Source organism: Ictalurus punctatus, chromosome 3, assembly GCF_001660625.3.
Source record: "Ictalurus punctatus breed USDA103 chromosome 3, Coco_2.0, whole genome shotgun sequence".
Lineage (NCBI taxonomy): Eukaryota > Metazoa > Chordata > Actinopteri > Siluriformes > Ictaluridae > Ictalurus > Ictalurus punctatus.
The window spans coordinates 11,295,718-11,311,824 of record NC_030418.2 but is presented as its reverse complement, the minus strand read 5'-3'; the positions used below and the strand labels follow the sequence as shown (position 1 = coordinate 11,311,824).

General features: G+C 37.9%; 1 protein-coding gene across 4 annotated transcripts in view; it reads right to left on the bottom strand.

Annotated features, from left to right (window-relative positions):
* Positions 1 to 16,107, bottom strand: part of si:dkeyp-121d4.3 (uncharacterized) — a 32,958-nt gene that overhangs the window by 14,821 nt on the left and 2,030 nt on the right. For all 4 annotated transcript variants that reach the window (XR_008396271.1, XM_017463460.3, XM_047154324.1 and 1 more), the window contains exons 2-11: positions 15,444 to 15,616; positions 15,312 to 15,354; positions 10,541 to 10,666; positions 10,363 to 10,467; positions 5,319 to 5,540; positions 5,032 to 5,169; positions 4,808 to 4,915; positions 4,512 to 4,616; positions 2,981 to 3,205; positions 9 to 146 (exon numbers count right to left, since the gene is read on the bottom strand). Coding sequence is in view for 3 of the 4 variants with exons in the window: in XM_017463460.3 (XP_017318949.1) it covers positions 9 to 146; positions 2,981 to 3,205; positions 4,512 to 4,616; positions 4,808 to 4,915; positions 5,032 to 5,169; positions 5,319 to 5,540; positions 10,363 to 10,467; positions 10,541 to 10,666; positions 15,312 to 15,354; positions 15,444 to 15,616 (1,383 nt within the window). In the remaining variant the exon portion in view is untranslated. The remainder of the gene's footprint in view (positions 1 to 8; positions 147 to 2,980; positions 3,206 to 4,511; positions 4,617 to 4,807; positions 4,916 to 5,031; positions 5,170 to 5,318; positions 5,541 to 10,362; positions 10,468 to 10,540; positions 10,667 to 15,311; positions 15,355 to 15,443; positions 15,617 to 16,107) is intronic.

The window sequence follows — 16,107 nt, the reverse complement described above, 5'->3', positions numbered from 1 at the left end:
GCTCTTACCACTGCAAGTGTAAACTCAACTTTCTCTGACAACACAAGCTTGGCGTCATCCATAACCTCAGACAGGTCAAAATAGAGCTGTGGATCCTGTGGGGCCTTGATGAACCCAGAATCATCATTCAATTGTACGACAATGCCCTGGTGGAAGAAGACATGCCTTGATGCAAATTAACCAAATTTCCCCTAATTTAGTCATCATCAATTTCCACTCCATTACCTAGGTCGGCCCCTTTTGCACAACAGCTACTCAAATAGGGTTGGGGCTAAAGCATGCATCCTCCAAGACATGTTAAGCCAGTCACCGTATCACTTCAACCTGCTGCTTATGTAATATCATTAGGCAGCTGACGGTCACATTTTTTGAACAGACAGAAACCCCTGATTGGCCAGCATCACATTAACCAACAGAAAGTGAAGAAAACAAGACCACCCATTCCACCTACAGAGAATAACCAGATATACTTCTTTGGAATTCTCATGGAACTCTCATTCACATTACTGAAACATATATTATTATTATTGGTTACTATCATTACATTTCGAGAGCTATATCATGCCAGGAATGTTCCCTAATAACCATAATACAGGGTTTGTTTGTTTTTTACCACATTGAGTTAATGCAGTTTTTGAATCGAATTACTCTCTCTCTATTTTTTCTTGCTCTCTCCCTCTCCAATAACTGCACATCAGTGGCTCAAGTCTCCGCTTTGCCTCGTGGCCGCATTGCCACCTCAGGTGCGCATTATTGTTCTAATAACTCAATGGCCCGTCGTCAATTATTAGTTACTTATTTCTGGAAAATCGAAATTGCCTGTCATTTTATTTGTTGTTAAATGTCTGAGCTGTGGTGGACAGTAGGCTAACTTTTACATTACTTCAGTTAACTTGGCAAAGTGATATGAAACTGTAATGCGGTCAAGACCTGACTGGAAGTACATAAGCTGTGCATTAACTGAAAAATAATTGCACACCTCAGAACATCTGTCAGTTTATCAGAATCGAGAAATCAACAGCGCTGTAGTATAAACTAGAGTAATTCATTTTTTCACTGCCGTGTTTAAGTGCTGGGTATTTTCTATCTTGGTTTGAGAAAATGGAACGGAGTGCAGCATATTTACGTTGCAGCTACATATTTGAAGTGCAGGCGCATTTATTAAAAGACATATTAGCGTATTTATATGCTCCCATGTTACTATTTTCAAATTGTTAGATTTTTAGGGTAAAGATGCCACACCTACAGGTTGACTGGAATGTGACATCACACAGTTATGAGATATGCTAGCACTGAGTTATGCTAACAATTCTGAGTACTTTCCAAAACTACTTCATTTTTTTTTTTTTTTTTTTTTTTTTTTTTTTTTTTTTTTTTTAAAGTTGAGTAATATGAGTAAATAATGCCATGGAGATCTTTGCTACGTGTGTGAGGAGATAATACCACCACTAATACAAAATATGCATTAAATTAGTGTTGCATAGTTAGTGAATTACACATTTTCAGCATTAAACATTGCTGTGTTTTCTGATCTGCAGTACGGATGTGCTGACGGAAATTCATTTTCCGTGCCTAACCCTAGTCAGCAATACAGGTCAAGATTAAAAGGACACACTTAAAGCACTATCTGGGCTGTATTCAGTGTTCAGTTAAGTGCGCACAGTGAGTATTTCATACCGAAATTTCACACATGGGTATTCAGAGCTCAGATGGTGCTAAGGCATGGCACATTTTTTGTTTAAGGTTATAACAGAAAAGAAGGAGAGACTAAATCTGGAACGGGATGTTCAAAAAGCACACATGGGTGCGACTGTTCATGTGCCCACAGACTTTTGGCCATACAGTGCAGCTTGGCAGATTTGTTTCACATTAACTTGAGAACATTTTCCTTTTACTTTCACAGAAAGTGAGGCTGCACTGTTAAGCGAGAAAATCAAGTGGGCGTGAGATAAAGGGGCAGGGCTTCCAAATGGTCAGAGTTAATATTGGAGAGTTCATCTGTGCAACTGTCAGTCATTCCAGATTCATGTGTCAATTGGCTCATCTGCCATTGTTATCAGTGGGGGAAAAAAGACTGCTGTTTTTGCATATGTTTGAGAGAGAACTTGTAACAGCATACTCCAATGTTAAAACACAGAACTCATGTTCTCAACTGGCAAACCTGTTTTAATAATTCAACCACTCAAAACTCAAGAATAAAAAAAAATACGATTAAATAGCCTAAATCCTGTGCGTATATTAAAATTTCTTGACTGTCATTTATCTCATAGCTCCATTAAAGCACAACAGTAACTGTCGGCATATAATATGAAAAAAATTTACTTCCAAAAACTTATATTTCACAAGCTGTCAAATAATGAGGGCTATGGTTAAGTCATGGTTAAAAAAAAGTTATGGTTAAATAAAATTGAGCTTGTAGTCACTGATGTTAATTATAACTGGAATTATTCATGCAGCAATACATAAACGGGCATGTACTAGACTCAATGCTTGCCATGTTCTCATTCATAGATATCCATATTATTCATCATTTTTAATTTGTCACTTGCTTATGTTGCATCCTTCTTCAGTATTTTTTAAAATTTAAAGTCAAGTGCTTGTGTTTAGTGGTGGTGGTCAAGATGCTACTGAAAAAACCTCTGACAACTTTCGAGGTGTGAACTATGCTCAGATGATTTATATAATCTAAATGGGGAGCCCAGAAAATCAAGTGGTTCTTAACCCATCTCTGAATATGAGTAACTTTCCCCAAATAAACTTTGATGTAACTTTTGCACTTAAGTCGACAACACTAGATATATTGTCCAATACCAGTAGAAGGTCCTGGAAGTGCTGTTTTTGAGACAATACAAATATTACATAAAAAGTATCATATCTGGTCCATTAATTTCAAATCAAAAAACACTGGGTTTTTTTTTCCCTGGTTCGTGTTTGGAAGGTCTGGAAGAGGCCCTAATACCCCAAAATGAAGATGACTCACTATCTTGCGTTTCTCTGTGGATTCTAGTTGAAAGGTGTCTGGCTGAATCTGAATGTTGATGGCATGCTCCTCCTTGGTCAGCAGTTTGGTGGCAATGTTGAACTGGACCTTGTCACCGACCATCATGGTGGCCTGTGTGATCACATCACCTGAACCAAATGGTAAACTTTTCATTGTACCATCCACAGTGGTGTCCACAAGGCCCTGTTTCTGCTGTTGCCCCATCTGCACAAAACAAAAAAGTATTTTAAAAATGGTAAACCAGTGCAGCAGGCAGTTAGCATTACTGTAGGCTAGAGTGCATTCAAACTGTAAATGACAGTGATTTATTAGTCAAATCTTATACACAGAGTTGACAGTTTATCAGATTGTTTATGATTGTTGCGGCCAAAAAGGCTTGATTTTGCTTCTCGATTTTAAATGTGCATTGTGATGACGTTACATGATGCGTCTTCGCCAAACTCTGCAGAAATTTTAGAAAATTGCAAGCTCCTCCAAATACTGCAAAGTTTGCCTGATAAACCAGACCCTGGAGGGACTGGTTTATTATGTATCCTCCAAATTCACTTTTGGATCTTTTAAGCATCAACATGGCCAGACAATTTTCATGACTTTAAAAAGGTGGCATGTAACTTGCCACTCGGCGCAGTGGTTGTAGCATTTCTTAAGTGGCTGTCGTCCAGCATTTCACACACAACCATTCGAAAAGTTTACTAAGAAACAAAGGCGAAAAATGACCAGTGATCAGAGATCCCGTATACAAAAGATCACATCTATTCGCTGTTAATGAAGAACAAAAGAAAATGACTCCAAGGGATGAAAAAATCAAAACTAGACAATTGATGAGCTCAATATTGGATGAATCTGGGTTCCATTTACTTCATATGCACGGAAGAGTTAGAATTTGGTCCCAACAGTCTAATGCTATGTAGATATTCAATTTGGTGTCAAGATATTAGTCCCACCACACATTAGTTTTATAAATACTGATATCTGTAGAAAAAATGGTATCTGCATGCCATGCTGACTAGGTTAATCTCGTAATCATGGCTACAGTTCATCTGATAATGCACTATGTCACATGGCCATGGGGGCTACAGTAACTTCCACTGTATATCACAATATCCCTGGATCTCTACTCAATCAAGCATCTAAGATGAGGTGGAAATGCCAATTTACATCAGTTTATATCAAATCAACACTTTGAAACACTTTAACAGCTCATCCAGAATCTGGTAGAATCCAGGCCCAGGCAAAAACAGACAAATACCCTATAAGCCAGCACTACTAGCCAAATCAAACATTACTGGGCTATAAAGCTTTTTCTGCTCTTTTTTTGTTTGTTTGTTTGTTTGTTTAAATCACACTGACTAAAATACGCTGGATTTCTCCAACTGCACATGTGGTGTTCAAGATCCTAAAAATCAGTGCTGTGGTTTTAGTGAATTATATTTCAATGTTTAAAAAAAAAAAAAACGTCACCAAAACAAAAAATAAATCCAAAACAGCCAGCATATCTAGAATACATCACCTCCTTTTCAGAACTTTTGGGGATGACTTTGGAAATGGTTCCCTCATATTTCTCACTGCTTATGTCTTCATCAACAGTTGCTTCCTTCGAGGTCACTGGTTTCCACTACAGAGAAGAAAAATAAATCTCACATATAATTTAGCTAAACACTTTTTCACTTTTAAAACAATTAAAGAAAATATGTTCTAAAGCAATATGGTCATGCATCGTAAACACAAATATTGGTTAGGCTAATCACTTAAACATCACCAAAAAGTTAAACATCATCATGTCAATATTGTAAAAAAAATACTTGCCATTGATTTGCCTGCAGAGGGGTCAGTAGCATTTTTTGCTTGTGAATCAAACTCCACTGCGCCCTCAGGAAGCTTCTTCAATCTGATAGCCTTCAATGTGTCTTTTACCTAGATAAGACATACATTTCAAAATCACAATATCAAAGAACCATAACTGTTGAAGCAAGAAAATAAATCAAATAAATAAATCAAAGCCCATATGTAGAAGAGTTCCTCTGACTTACAGTTATAACTGTGAACTCAGCCTCATCCATGACATTTAGTTGCTCATCTGACAGATACTCACTGAGGGAGGCAGTGAGGTTTTCATGTTTCTTTGACATGATGGTAAACGAATCATCCTTTATGTTCATTATAACACCCTGTTAATTAAGTACAGTGAAATGCAAAAGACAATTAGGTCAAACAATATATTTTAATTCAGTGAACAAAAGGACTGATCAGTTTGATATAAACATTAGTGGTTTTCTGGTTAGAGCCTTTATTAAGGTTATTAAATCGCATCTGTTACCTTTTCCCTGATTTCCTTAGTGAGCTGAAACGTTTCTGGCATTTGCGGTGTGATATTTGTTGCTCTGCGGACCTTTGTAATAACATCTGTGAGCAGCTGAAATTTCACCCGGTCAAACAGTAGTAGGGTGGCTTTTGCGTCCATCCTTCCAAAGGGCAGTTTTACAGGTTCAGTAGTGAGAATGGTTCTGATGCGTCCTGGATGAGGTTCCAACACATAAGTCTGAAAAACAGCACAGTCTTTTAGCACTTCATATGCTGACAGGTGTGTAAGTAAATCTAACTGTGCAATAACACTGAAATAACCTTAAAAAGATTTTAATTAGCAAGGATTAAATGGTAGACAAGGTTATAAATTACCATCGTCATAAACGGGCATGTTGATATATGAAAGATAAATTCATATCACATAGAAATACTTTCCCATTCCAATGAAACCTATTAAAGATGACGAGCAATAAAAACCTCTGGTGTATGAGACACAACACCTATATTGTGCCAGATAAAAAAAATAAAATAAATCTGCCTTGCTGCCTACAATGTCTACTAACTTAGCAGACTTAAAACGCAGTACTCCAATATCTATGAAGGTACTAGTGTAAATTTCGTTAATGGAAACTCAACCTTCTTTCCATGACTAAGACGAGACAATGACGAGACGACAACGATGTCATTAAACACTAACTGTGACGATATCAACATGCAATATTGTTGACGAAAAAGACGAGACAAAAATGTAGTTTAAAAAATAAAAACTTCACCAAAATCTCTCTTTATTTTCATAAACAAAAAAAGAAGAGAAACTATTATAGACTTCTATAAAAACGACTATAGGAGTTTCGCACATAAAAGTAGCGGGAATATTCTGCGTGTGGTTGCCCAATGTTGACTTTCGTGATTGGCCATAATGCCTACAGGCTGCAGCCAATGGGAATGCTTCTCTATCAGCACACATCCTCTCAGAACTGATCAGAACACCTAAAGTAAGTTAACAGAGCTGAAAATCTTAACAGAAACAATTACTTTATCAGGTGCGATAGTAGAAACTTTGATTTGGATAAAACGGCGTGCATGTACCCGACATTATCCAGATTTAATCTATTTTGGCCACCCTTATTCATCTTAATTACTTTCACTATTATAGCTTGCTATGTATTATATCCACAGTTGTGTTATCCTATATGTTTATTACAAATATTTCAATAGTCAAAGTCAATAGTTGGTCAATAGTTACATAGAGAGATATGTAATATTTGTAAAGTGTTTTAGCTTTCATTTACAGTGGGGGAAATAAGTACTGAAGGCGTCAAAAAAATGTTCAGTAAATATATTTCCAATGAGGCTATTCACATGAAATTTTCACCAGACATCAGTATTAACTCAAGAAATCCGCAAATATAAAGAATTAACAACATTAAAGTCCATAAATAAAGTTATGTGTAATAAAGTGGAATGATAGAGGAAAAAAGAATTGAACACACTAAGAAAACGTGGTTCTCCAAGGCAAGGTAAGGAACCAGGTGAAATCTGATACCTCCTATCTGTGCAAATTAATGTCAGCTGGTTTAGTAAATTGATGGTCTATAAAAAGGCTTTTTGTTACCAAGGTGTCACACAAGAAACATCTCATGATGAGTAAAAGCAAAGAGCTCTCCCAAGACCTTCGCAAACTTATTGTTGAGAAACATGTTGATGAAATCGGATACGGATGTATTTCACAACTTCTGAATCTTCCAGTAAGCACCACTGGGGCCATTATCCGCAAGTGGAAGCAACATCACTCCGTCATCAACCGGCCACGCACAGGAGCTCCTCGCAAGATTTCTGAGCGGAGAGTCAGAAGAATAGTCAGAAGAGAAGCCAAAAGAGCCAAGGACCACTCAGAAAGAGCTCCAGAAACACTTGGAGGCAACTAGTACCATCGTCACAAAGAAAACAATAGGCACTGCACTCCACTGCTCACGCTCACCCCGCAAGACTCCATTACTAAAGAAAAGGCATGTCGAAGCTCGTTTAAAGTTTGCTACAACTCATTGGAGTGTAGTCTGTTCAGACGAGAGCAAAACTGAACTTTTTGGCTGTTATACTACACACCATGTTTGGAGAAGAAGCAGGTGATGGCACTGCACATCACCCTAAAAATACTACACCAACAGTGAAGTTTAGAGGTGGAAGCATCATGGTGTGGGACTGTTTTTCATCGTATGGTACTGGCAGACTTCATATAATTGAAGGAATGATGAATGGAGCCCTTTACGGAGAGATTCTTGAGAAGAATCTGCTGCCATCCACCAGGATGATGATGAGGAGACGTGGGTGGACCTTCCAGCAGGACAACGATCCAAAGCATACAGCAAAGGAAACTCTCAATTGGTTTCAGAGAAAAAAAAATCAAGGCGTTAGAATGGCCCAGTCAATCACCTGACTTGAATCCAATTGAACAAGATTGAAAGACAATAAGTTTAGAAGAATGGGCCAAAATCACACCTGAATACTGCGGCTCATTAATTTCTTCATACAGGAAGTGTCTTGAAGCTGTCATTACAAACAACGGCTTACTCCACTAAGTATTAAATACATTTCAGTTAGCATGTTCAATACTTTTTTCCTGTGTCATTCCGCTTTATTACACATAACTTCATTTACGGACTTTAATTTACATTTTACATTTATTCATTTAGCAGACGCTTTTATCCAAAGTGACTTACAAATGAGAAAATACAAGCAAAGCGATATATCAAGCAGCGAACAATACAAGTAGTGCTACCATACAAGATCCATTAATTGAGTTCCAGAAGAAGCAAAGTGCACAGAGTAGAGGTCCAAATGCCAGAGTAAGGTTTTTTTTTTTTTTTTTTTGTTTTTTTTATAGGGGTTGGTTAGGTGTTCACGGAAGAGGTGGGTCTTTAGCTGTTACTTGAAGATAGTGACAGATTCTGTGATCTGGATTGAAGTTGGAAGTTCATTCCACCACTGAGGAACAGTTAGTTTGAAGGTTCTTGAAAGGGACCTTGAGCCACGCTGAGTAGGTACTACTAAGCGTCAGTCGCTGATTGATCGCAATGCTTGGATTTCTTTTTATGTGTGGATTTCTTGAGTTAATACCAAAGTCTGGTGAAACCGGACTTATATTTCTGGTGAAATATATTTACTGAAAAAAAAAAAAATGTTGACACATTCAATATTTATTTTGCCCACTGTATGCAGAGTCTCATGCCACCATGCCCTTTTACTGTACCACTTTCGCTTGTTTTTTTTTTTTATTGCTCTGGCACAGACTGTTGTGCTTGTTTTTGTTGATAGACAAAAAAAGGCAAGAAAGAGAGAAGAGTTTGAAGGGGAGAGAGAGTCAGTCAGTTGGGCAGGATAAAAAAAAATAGATTAAATTACTTTGGACCACCTGGTAATTAGCATTGAGAGGGCACAGGGTCGTGAAATGGATGATAAGGATTAATTAACGAGGTTTGATTTCTGCCAAACATAATTCACGAATGCTGTTCATTGACCTTTCATGTGCCTGTCTTTATACTCAAGAAAGCATATTGTTTGGAGGAGACATGAAATAAGTGTGATGTTATTATATATTATAGAGGTATTCATAGTGATGCTTGAAAGTTTGTGAACCCTTTAGAATTTTCTATATTTCTGCACAAATATGACCTAAAATATAATACAATTTTCACACAAGTGACTTTGACTTGGCCGTTCCAAAAGATGAACTTTATTCTTCTTTAACCATTTTGGTGGAATGATGTGTGCTTAGGGTCGTTGTCTTGCTGCATTACCCACTTTCTTGAGACTCAGTTCATGAACAAATCTCCTGACATTTGCTGATATAATTCAGAATTAATTGTTCGATCAAACAATTTTAGTCCAGATGCAGCAAAACAGGCCCAAACCATGATACTACCACCACCATATTTCGCAGATGGTAAATGGTCTGCACTTATATAGCACTTTTTAACCGTAGCAGTTCTACAAAGCGCTTTACACTGTGTCTCATTCACCCACACACACACTTGCACTAATGGCAGCAAAGCTACAATTCAAGGCGCTAGCTTGCCAACGGGAGCAACTTGGGGTTCAGTGTCTTGCCCAAAGACACTTCGGCATGTGAAATCATGTAGACCAGGAATCGAACCGCCAACTCTATGATTAGTGGACAACCCACTCTACCACCTGAGCCACAACCGCCCCAATGGGCTATGGAATGCAATATTTTTCTCTCATCTGTCCACAAACAGCCTTCTGGCTTGTCTACGTGATCTTTGAACTGCATAAGGGCAGCAATGTTCTTTTTGGAAAGTAGTGATTTTCTACTTGCCACCCTGCCATGCACAACATTGTTGTTCAGTATTCTCCCGATGGTGGACTCATTCACATTAGCCAATGTGAGAGAGGTCTTTAGTTAGAACACTGGGTTCATTTTTGACTTCACAGACCATTACGTCTTGCTCTTGGAGTGATCTTTGTTGGTGGACCACTCTTGGGCAGGGTAAAAGTGGTCTTGAATTTCCTCCATTTGTAAACAATCTGTCAGACTGTGGATTGATGGCGTCCAAACACTTCAGAGATGGTTTTGTAAACTTTTCCAGCCTATTGAGCATCAATAACTCTTTTGCTGAGGTTTTCAGAAATCTCCTTTTTTGTGCCATGATACACTTCCACAGAAATGTTGTGAAGATCAGACTCGGATAGATCCGTTCTTTAAATAAAACGGGGTGCTCACTCACACCTGACTGTCATCCCACTGACTGAAAACACTTGACTCTAATTTCATCTTCAAATTAACTGCTAATCTTAGAGGTTCACGTACTTTTGCCACTCACAGTTATGTAATATCGGATCATTTTCCTCAAAAAATAAATGACCAAGTATAATATTGTTGTCTTGTTTGTTTAATTGGGTTCTCTTCGTGTACTTTGAGGACTTTTAAGGGGTTCACAAATTTTCAAGCACCACTGCATATTTACATGTTTATATTTATATTGTTTTTACAATCCGGTCATCTGAAAGTGCCCCCCTCAACCCTCCAACCTACTCACATCAGGCAGCACTGCAGTGACCACACCTTCATAGATTGTGGCTTCAATCTCCTCTGTCCCTCCTGGTGCAACTTTCACATCAGTTGCACATTCTTTTTTTTTCCCCTAAAAGCACAGAAACAAAGCTTAGAAGGTAGCCAAAAATCTCAAAATTGCCTTACATTTTAAAATCACTCACCAATACTTTGACTGCCGTGAAATGCACTTTAACCCCAGGTACCAAATGGTTTCGTTGTCCAAAAAAAGCATCAAATGAGAAAGAATATTTTTTCAGATCCTCGCATTCAATGAACCCGTAGTTGTTCTAAAAAAATGAAAAGAAACTGTAAACAGTGAGCACAAAGACAGGTTTGAGTATTATACCACAAACTTCAGAAATATTAATAGCCTATTAGTCTACTTACTACTTTTTCAAAATCATTATTATAAGAAACATATTCTTTCTTTTAAAACTGTATGTGGCAAAATAATAGACAACCCCAAAACTGTAACAAAAATGCAAATAAACAATGCAAAAAAGGCATTGTTTTTGTATTACCTTTGGTCTCCAGAAAATCTAACGTCACTTCTGCCTGCTGCGACCAGTGCGAAACTCCGCCACAATACATAGTTATGTGCGACTAGGGCTGTAACTAACAGTTATTTTTATAACCGATTAATCTGTTCTTTTTTTTTTTCTTTGATTAAGCGATTAGTTGGATTAAAAGGCCAATTTTTATTTTCTGAATTTTTTTTAAAAAAACATGTTATTTCACATTCTGCTCAGTCAGTGTTGTCCTTCAAACACTGTGCAAATTGAAGGCTATGAAAAAGGTATTAAATGTATCTATGTGGGCTATATGGGCCATATATACACACACACTAAGTGTTAACTGGTAATCGGAACACAGTAACATGTTACTTTATTCTGTAAATGTATGGTGCCAGTATTTCCGTTTTACATAAAGGCTCGTCCTGACAGCAAGTGAGTCTCCATTAAACCTCACTGATTGAGCGTGAGTCCACGCATGCATGTCAATCAAACAGGAAGCGCAATAACTCCAACTAAAATATTCATTTTGATCAAATATGTTGTTTGATTCTATATTTAGCTATATTTAGATACAAAAGTAATTGTGCTTTTTATAAGAGCAGTAACTGTAATGGGGTTATAAAATGTAATTGTAAACCTGTACCCTGAAGTGGTAGCCCAGATCTGAGAAAGGTTTGGTGAGGAGCAGGTAAAACTCATGATTAATGCCAAGTCGAGACTTTGGTTGTAGTTCTCCCTGACAGAGCCAGACACTAGGAAAGGATGTCCTGGCCTAACCACTCATTATATGTCCTGGCAATTCACCCTATGCCGTAAAAGTAGGCAACAGAGTCCAGCTTGTGGCCCCGAGATGGCTGGCAAGACCTTGGTTACCACTACTGCTTTCACCATTTGTCAGAACACCCTTTTGGTATAATCCTCTCATAGGTCTCCCATCCAAAAAGAACTGCAAGGTTTGGCACCCTCAGCCTGTGTCTGTGGACTAAATTGCCAACCGAGGACTGTGATCTAGCACTACAGGAATGACTTCTGAATTCAAGAGCCCCGAGTATGCCCTTACATGCTCTGGCAAAAGACATGTGAGTTGACTCTGAGGTAGCCTTGTGGTTGAATCTGGAAATTCTACCCAACGTTATATCTCCCAACTTTGAGAATTAGTCACCGGACCTTGCATTGTTGCAGACAAAGTACACCCCTTCATGGCAACAGTATTTCCTATTTGGCAGTTTTATCCTTTTTCAGCATAATGCTCCCTGCCACAGTGCAAAAATTGTTCAGGAATGGATTGAGGAACAGGACAAAGAGTTCAAGGTGTTGACCTGCAAATTCCCCAGATCTCAAACCAATTGAGCATCTGTGGGATGTACTGAACAAACAAGTCTGATCCGTGGTGGCCCCACTTCATAACTTATAGGACTTAAAGGGTCTGTTGATAACGTCTTTGTGCCAGATAGGACAGCACACCTTCAGAGAGGTCTGGTCTTTATGCAGATTGGTACAAAAAACATTCAGTAAGTTTCACACACTGGGCCCTTAATACCAATCAAGCATCTTTTGAGTGCCATAGAGTATTGTTGCTGACCATGTGTATCCCTTAATGGCAACAACTGACCCATTTTATAATGGCTACTTCCAGCATGATAATGCAACATGCCACAAAGCACAAGTAATCCCAAACTGGTTTCATTAATATGAGACTGAGTTCAGTGTACTTCAGTGGCCTTCGCAGTCACCAGATCTGAAACCAATAGACCACCTTTGTGACATGGTAGATCAGGAGGTGTGCATGCAGCATGAAAACAATTATGTGATGCAGTCATGTCAGCAAGGTGCATACTGGAAATGCTCTACTGGCTCTACCTCACTGAAGGCTGTTTAGGTAGGTGGTATGTGTCAAATAACATCCACATGAATGCCAGGAACCAAGGTTTCTCAGCAGAACATTTTCAGAGCATCACAGTGCCTCTGCCGGCTTCCCTTCTTCCCATAGTGCATCCTAGTGCAATCTTTTCCCGCATACGCACTTGGTCATCCACATGATGCAAAAAAAAAAAAAAAAACGATTCATCAGACCAAGCCACCTTCTTCCATTGTTCCATGGTCCAGTTCTGATGCTCACATGCACATTGTAGGCACTTTCGCTGGTGCACAGGGGTCAGCACAGACTGGTCTGTGGCTATGCATACACCACTGCATACAGGGGAACACCCTACAAGACCTGCATTCAATCAACGTTATTCACTTCACTTGTCAGAGGTTTTAATATTATGGCTGATCAGTGTGTGTGTACATACATACATACACATATACACACTAATATTTTAGATCGGTATCGGCCATTAAAGTCTATTTTTGCAGCTATCGGTCGATAGTTTAAAAACAACCGATGATCAGGGCCGATTATATACAGTCGATAAAAAGAGGGCGGGAAAACATCAATTTTGTAAAGAAGATGTCTCTTGTGTCAAATGACGACAAAACTGCAGTTTGTAAGCTCAGTACTGCTAAAATTTTACACCGGAAGTGAGCAGCAGTGAAACAAGTCCCCCCATCCCACCCCTGGGCCAGTTCACCGTTGAAAGATTTAAATGAAGAGGAGTTGTATATGGTATTATATATATATATATATATATATATATATATATATATATATATAGATATATATATATATATATATATATATAGATAGATAGATGGATATATATAGATATATATATAGAGAGAGAGAGGAAGATCACAGAAAAATATTTGTAGAGTAGTATATTTCATATGTAGAATCAAAAAAAGGTTTATATTAGGCCTATATATTACCAGATTGATATTCAATGATGAAGTAGAAATGCTTTTGATTGTAGTGAGTGAATGTGAAGCCTATCAGGAGTTTTTTTTAGAATTCAGTCAATGTTAATATGAATTAATAACATTCAATAAGTCAAGAAATCTTACTTTAATCTTCAGAATTTAGTTCGTGTTAATGTTAATTAGAATAATGTGTTTTCTGTTATATATATATACACATACATATATACATATATGTATATATATACACATACATACATACATGTATATATATATACATACATACATACATATATGTGTATATATATATATATATATAGAGAGAGAGAGAGAGAGAGACAGAGAGAGAGAGAGAGAGAGAGAGAGAGAGAGAGATAGACAGCTAGATATACACACATACATACACACACAGTCGGTCATGTGAAAAATAAGTACACCCATGGAAATTGGTGGCTTTTTTTTGTTGACATATTTGGACAAGCAAAGATTTGTTCATCTTTGAAACCGTGCCTATTCATTAAGTTGATATACTTGGGGGAAAAAACACAAAGAAAATTAGCTTTACTAAGTACACCCTTGGCCTCTTTAAAAGAAATAACTTCTTGTAGGCATTTTGCATAATTGTCCACCAGGTTTGCCGGAATTTCTAAACCCTCTTCCAGGCAATATTCTTTCAGTTGCAAGATGTTTGAGGGTTTTCTTGCATGTATTGTCCGTTTCAAATCCCCCCACAACATTTCAATTGGATTCAAATCCAGGCTTTGACTAGGTAATTCCATAACCCTCCATTTCTTCTTTTGAGCCATTCCTTGGGGGATTTGCCAGCTTAGGATCATTGTCCTGTTGAAAGGTCCACTTTCGGTTCAATTTCAACTTTCAGAGAGAGGGCCTCACATTATTTTCAAGCATCCTTTGATATGATGCAGAATTCAGAGTTGAATCAATGAATGCAAGCTGTCCAGTCCCTGAGACAGCGAAGCAACCCCAAATCATACCATTTCCACCACCATGCTTTACAGTTGGTATGAGGTGCTTCTCCTGAAAAGCTGTCTTTGGTCTGCGCCAAACATGTCTGCCATTACTGTGACCAAACAACTCTATCTTTGATTCATCTGTCCAGAGCACATTATTATAAAAGGCCTGGTATTCACCTATATGCTCATTGGCAAATTGTAGTCATGCAAAGGCTTTTTCCTGGCACTTGAATTCTGTGCAGGTTCCGCCTGCATTCCCTAAGCAGGTTGTAATCACTGGCACCCAATCTTAAACACCTGATTCTGAAATGTAGGGGTGTACTTAATTTTTCCATGTGACTGACCTGTGTTTTGCTCATTTATATTGTGAAAATTACTACACAATGTCAATTTTATCTGTCATTAGATAGAATGCATCAACTTTATTACTAGGCACTGTTTCAAAGAGGACCAAATGTTTGCTTGTCCAAATATGTCAAAAAAGCCATTTTTATATATATATATATATATATATATATACACACACACACACACACTCCATTTTCCCAATCGCTTTTCTTTTAATAGTGAATAATTGTTACGGTCGGAACAAATGTTTACAATTCTCTTTTTAACATATGTACATCGTGTGTATGGGTACCTACAGCAATACATGTGATAACTCCCAAAGATCGTCCAGGTGGAGGTCTGAAAAATAGAGCTCAAGATGATTTAAAACAGTGACCACGCCAATTTTGCTTTTAGCCAATTTCAATAAATAGTGAAAAGGTTCTTACTTGACTGATCCGAACATGTGCTTGACAACAGATATTTCATTCTTGGAAGTGGATTTTGTTGTTGTTGTGGTGGTGGAATTTTTACCATTTACATTATTGCCAGGACCACTAGATTGTTGGTTAGCCTGATGAGTTCTGTCAGGTGGGCAGGAAGCCATAGGGGGAGCATTGCTCTTAAAATAAAATGCAAACATAAAAGAATGTAACAATATAAAAGAGCAGTACAATATCTCATAACTGGTCACTACTAATAGTCCTAACACTATTATAATCAAAATTCAGAAAATTTACTGTGACGTGTCTCACAGTCCTGCCAACCATTATACATTTTGTGTAGCAGCTGCTCAAATACATTGGAATTTGCTTTTACAAATTATCACTCAAAAATACACCTTTCTTCCCATTAAAATGAGATCTGAGCTAATTGACGTGAATCTGGAATGATCTGAGCAAGTGTTTAGAACTTATTAATACTCATTAAATACATTTTCTGGAAGCTGGCTGGCTCTCGCCTGCTCTGTTCCCTGAACAGCATCAGCAGAGAAGACGTCGGCCAATGCGGACATTAGACAACCAATTTGTATAAGGATTATATTGAAAAGTGATGTTATGTTTTTGATCTGCTTACTGCGCATTACTGCAGAATCACCTAGCAAATCCACCA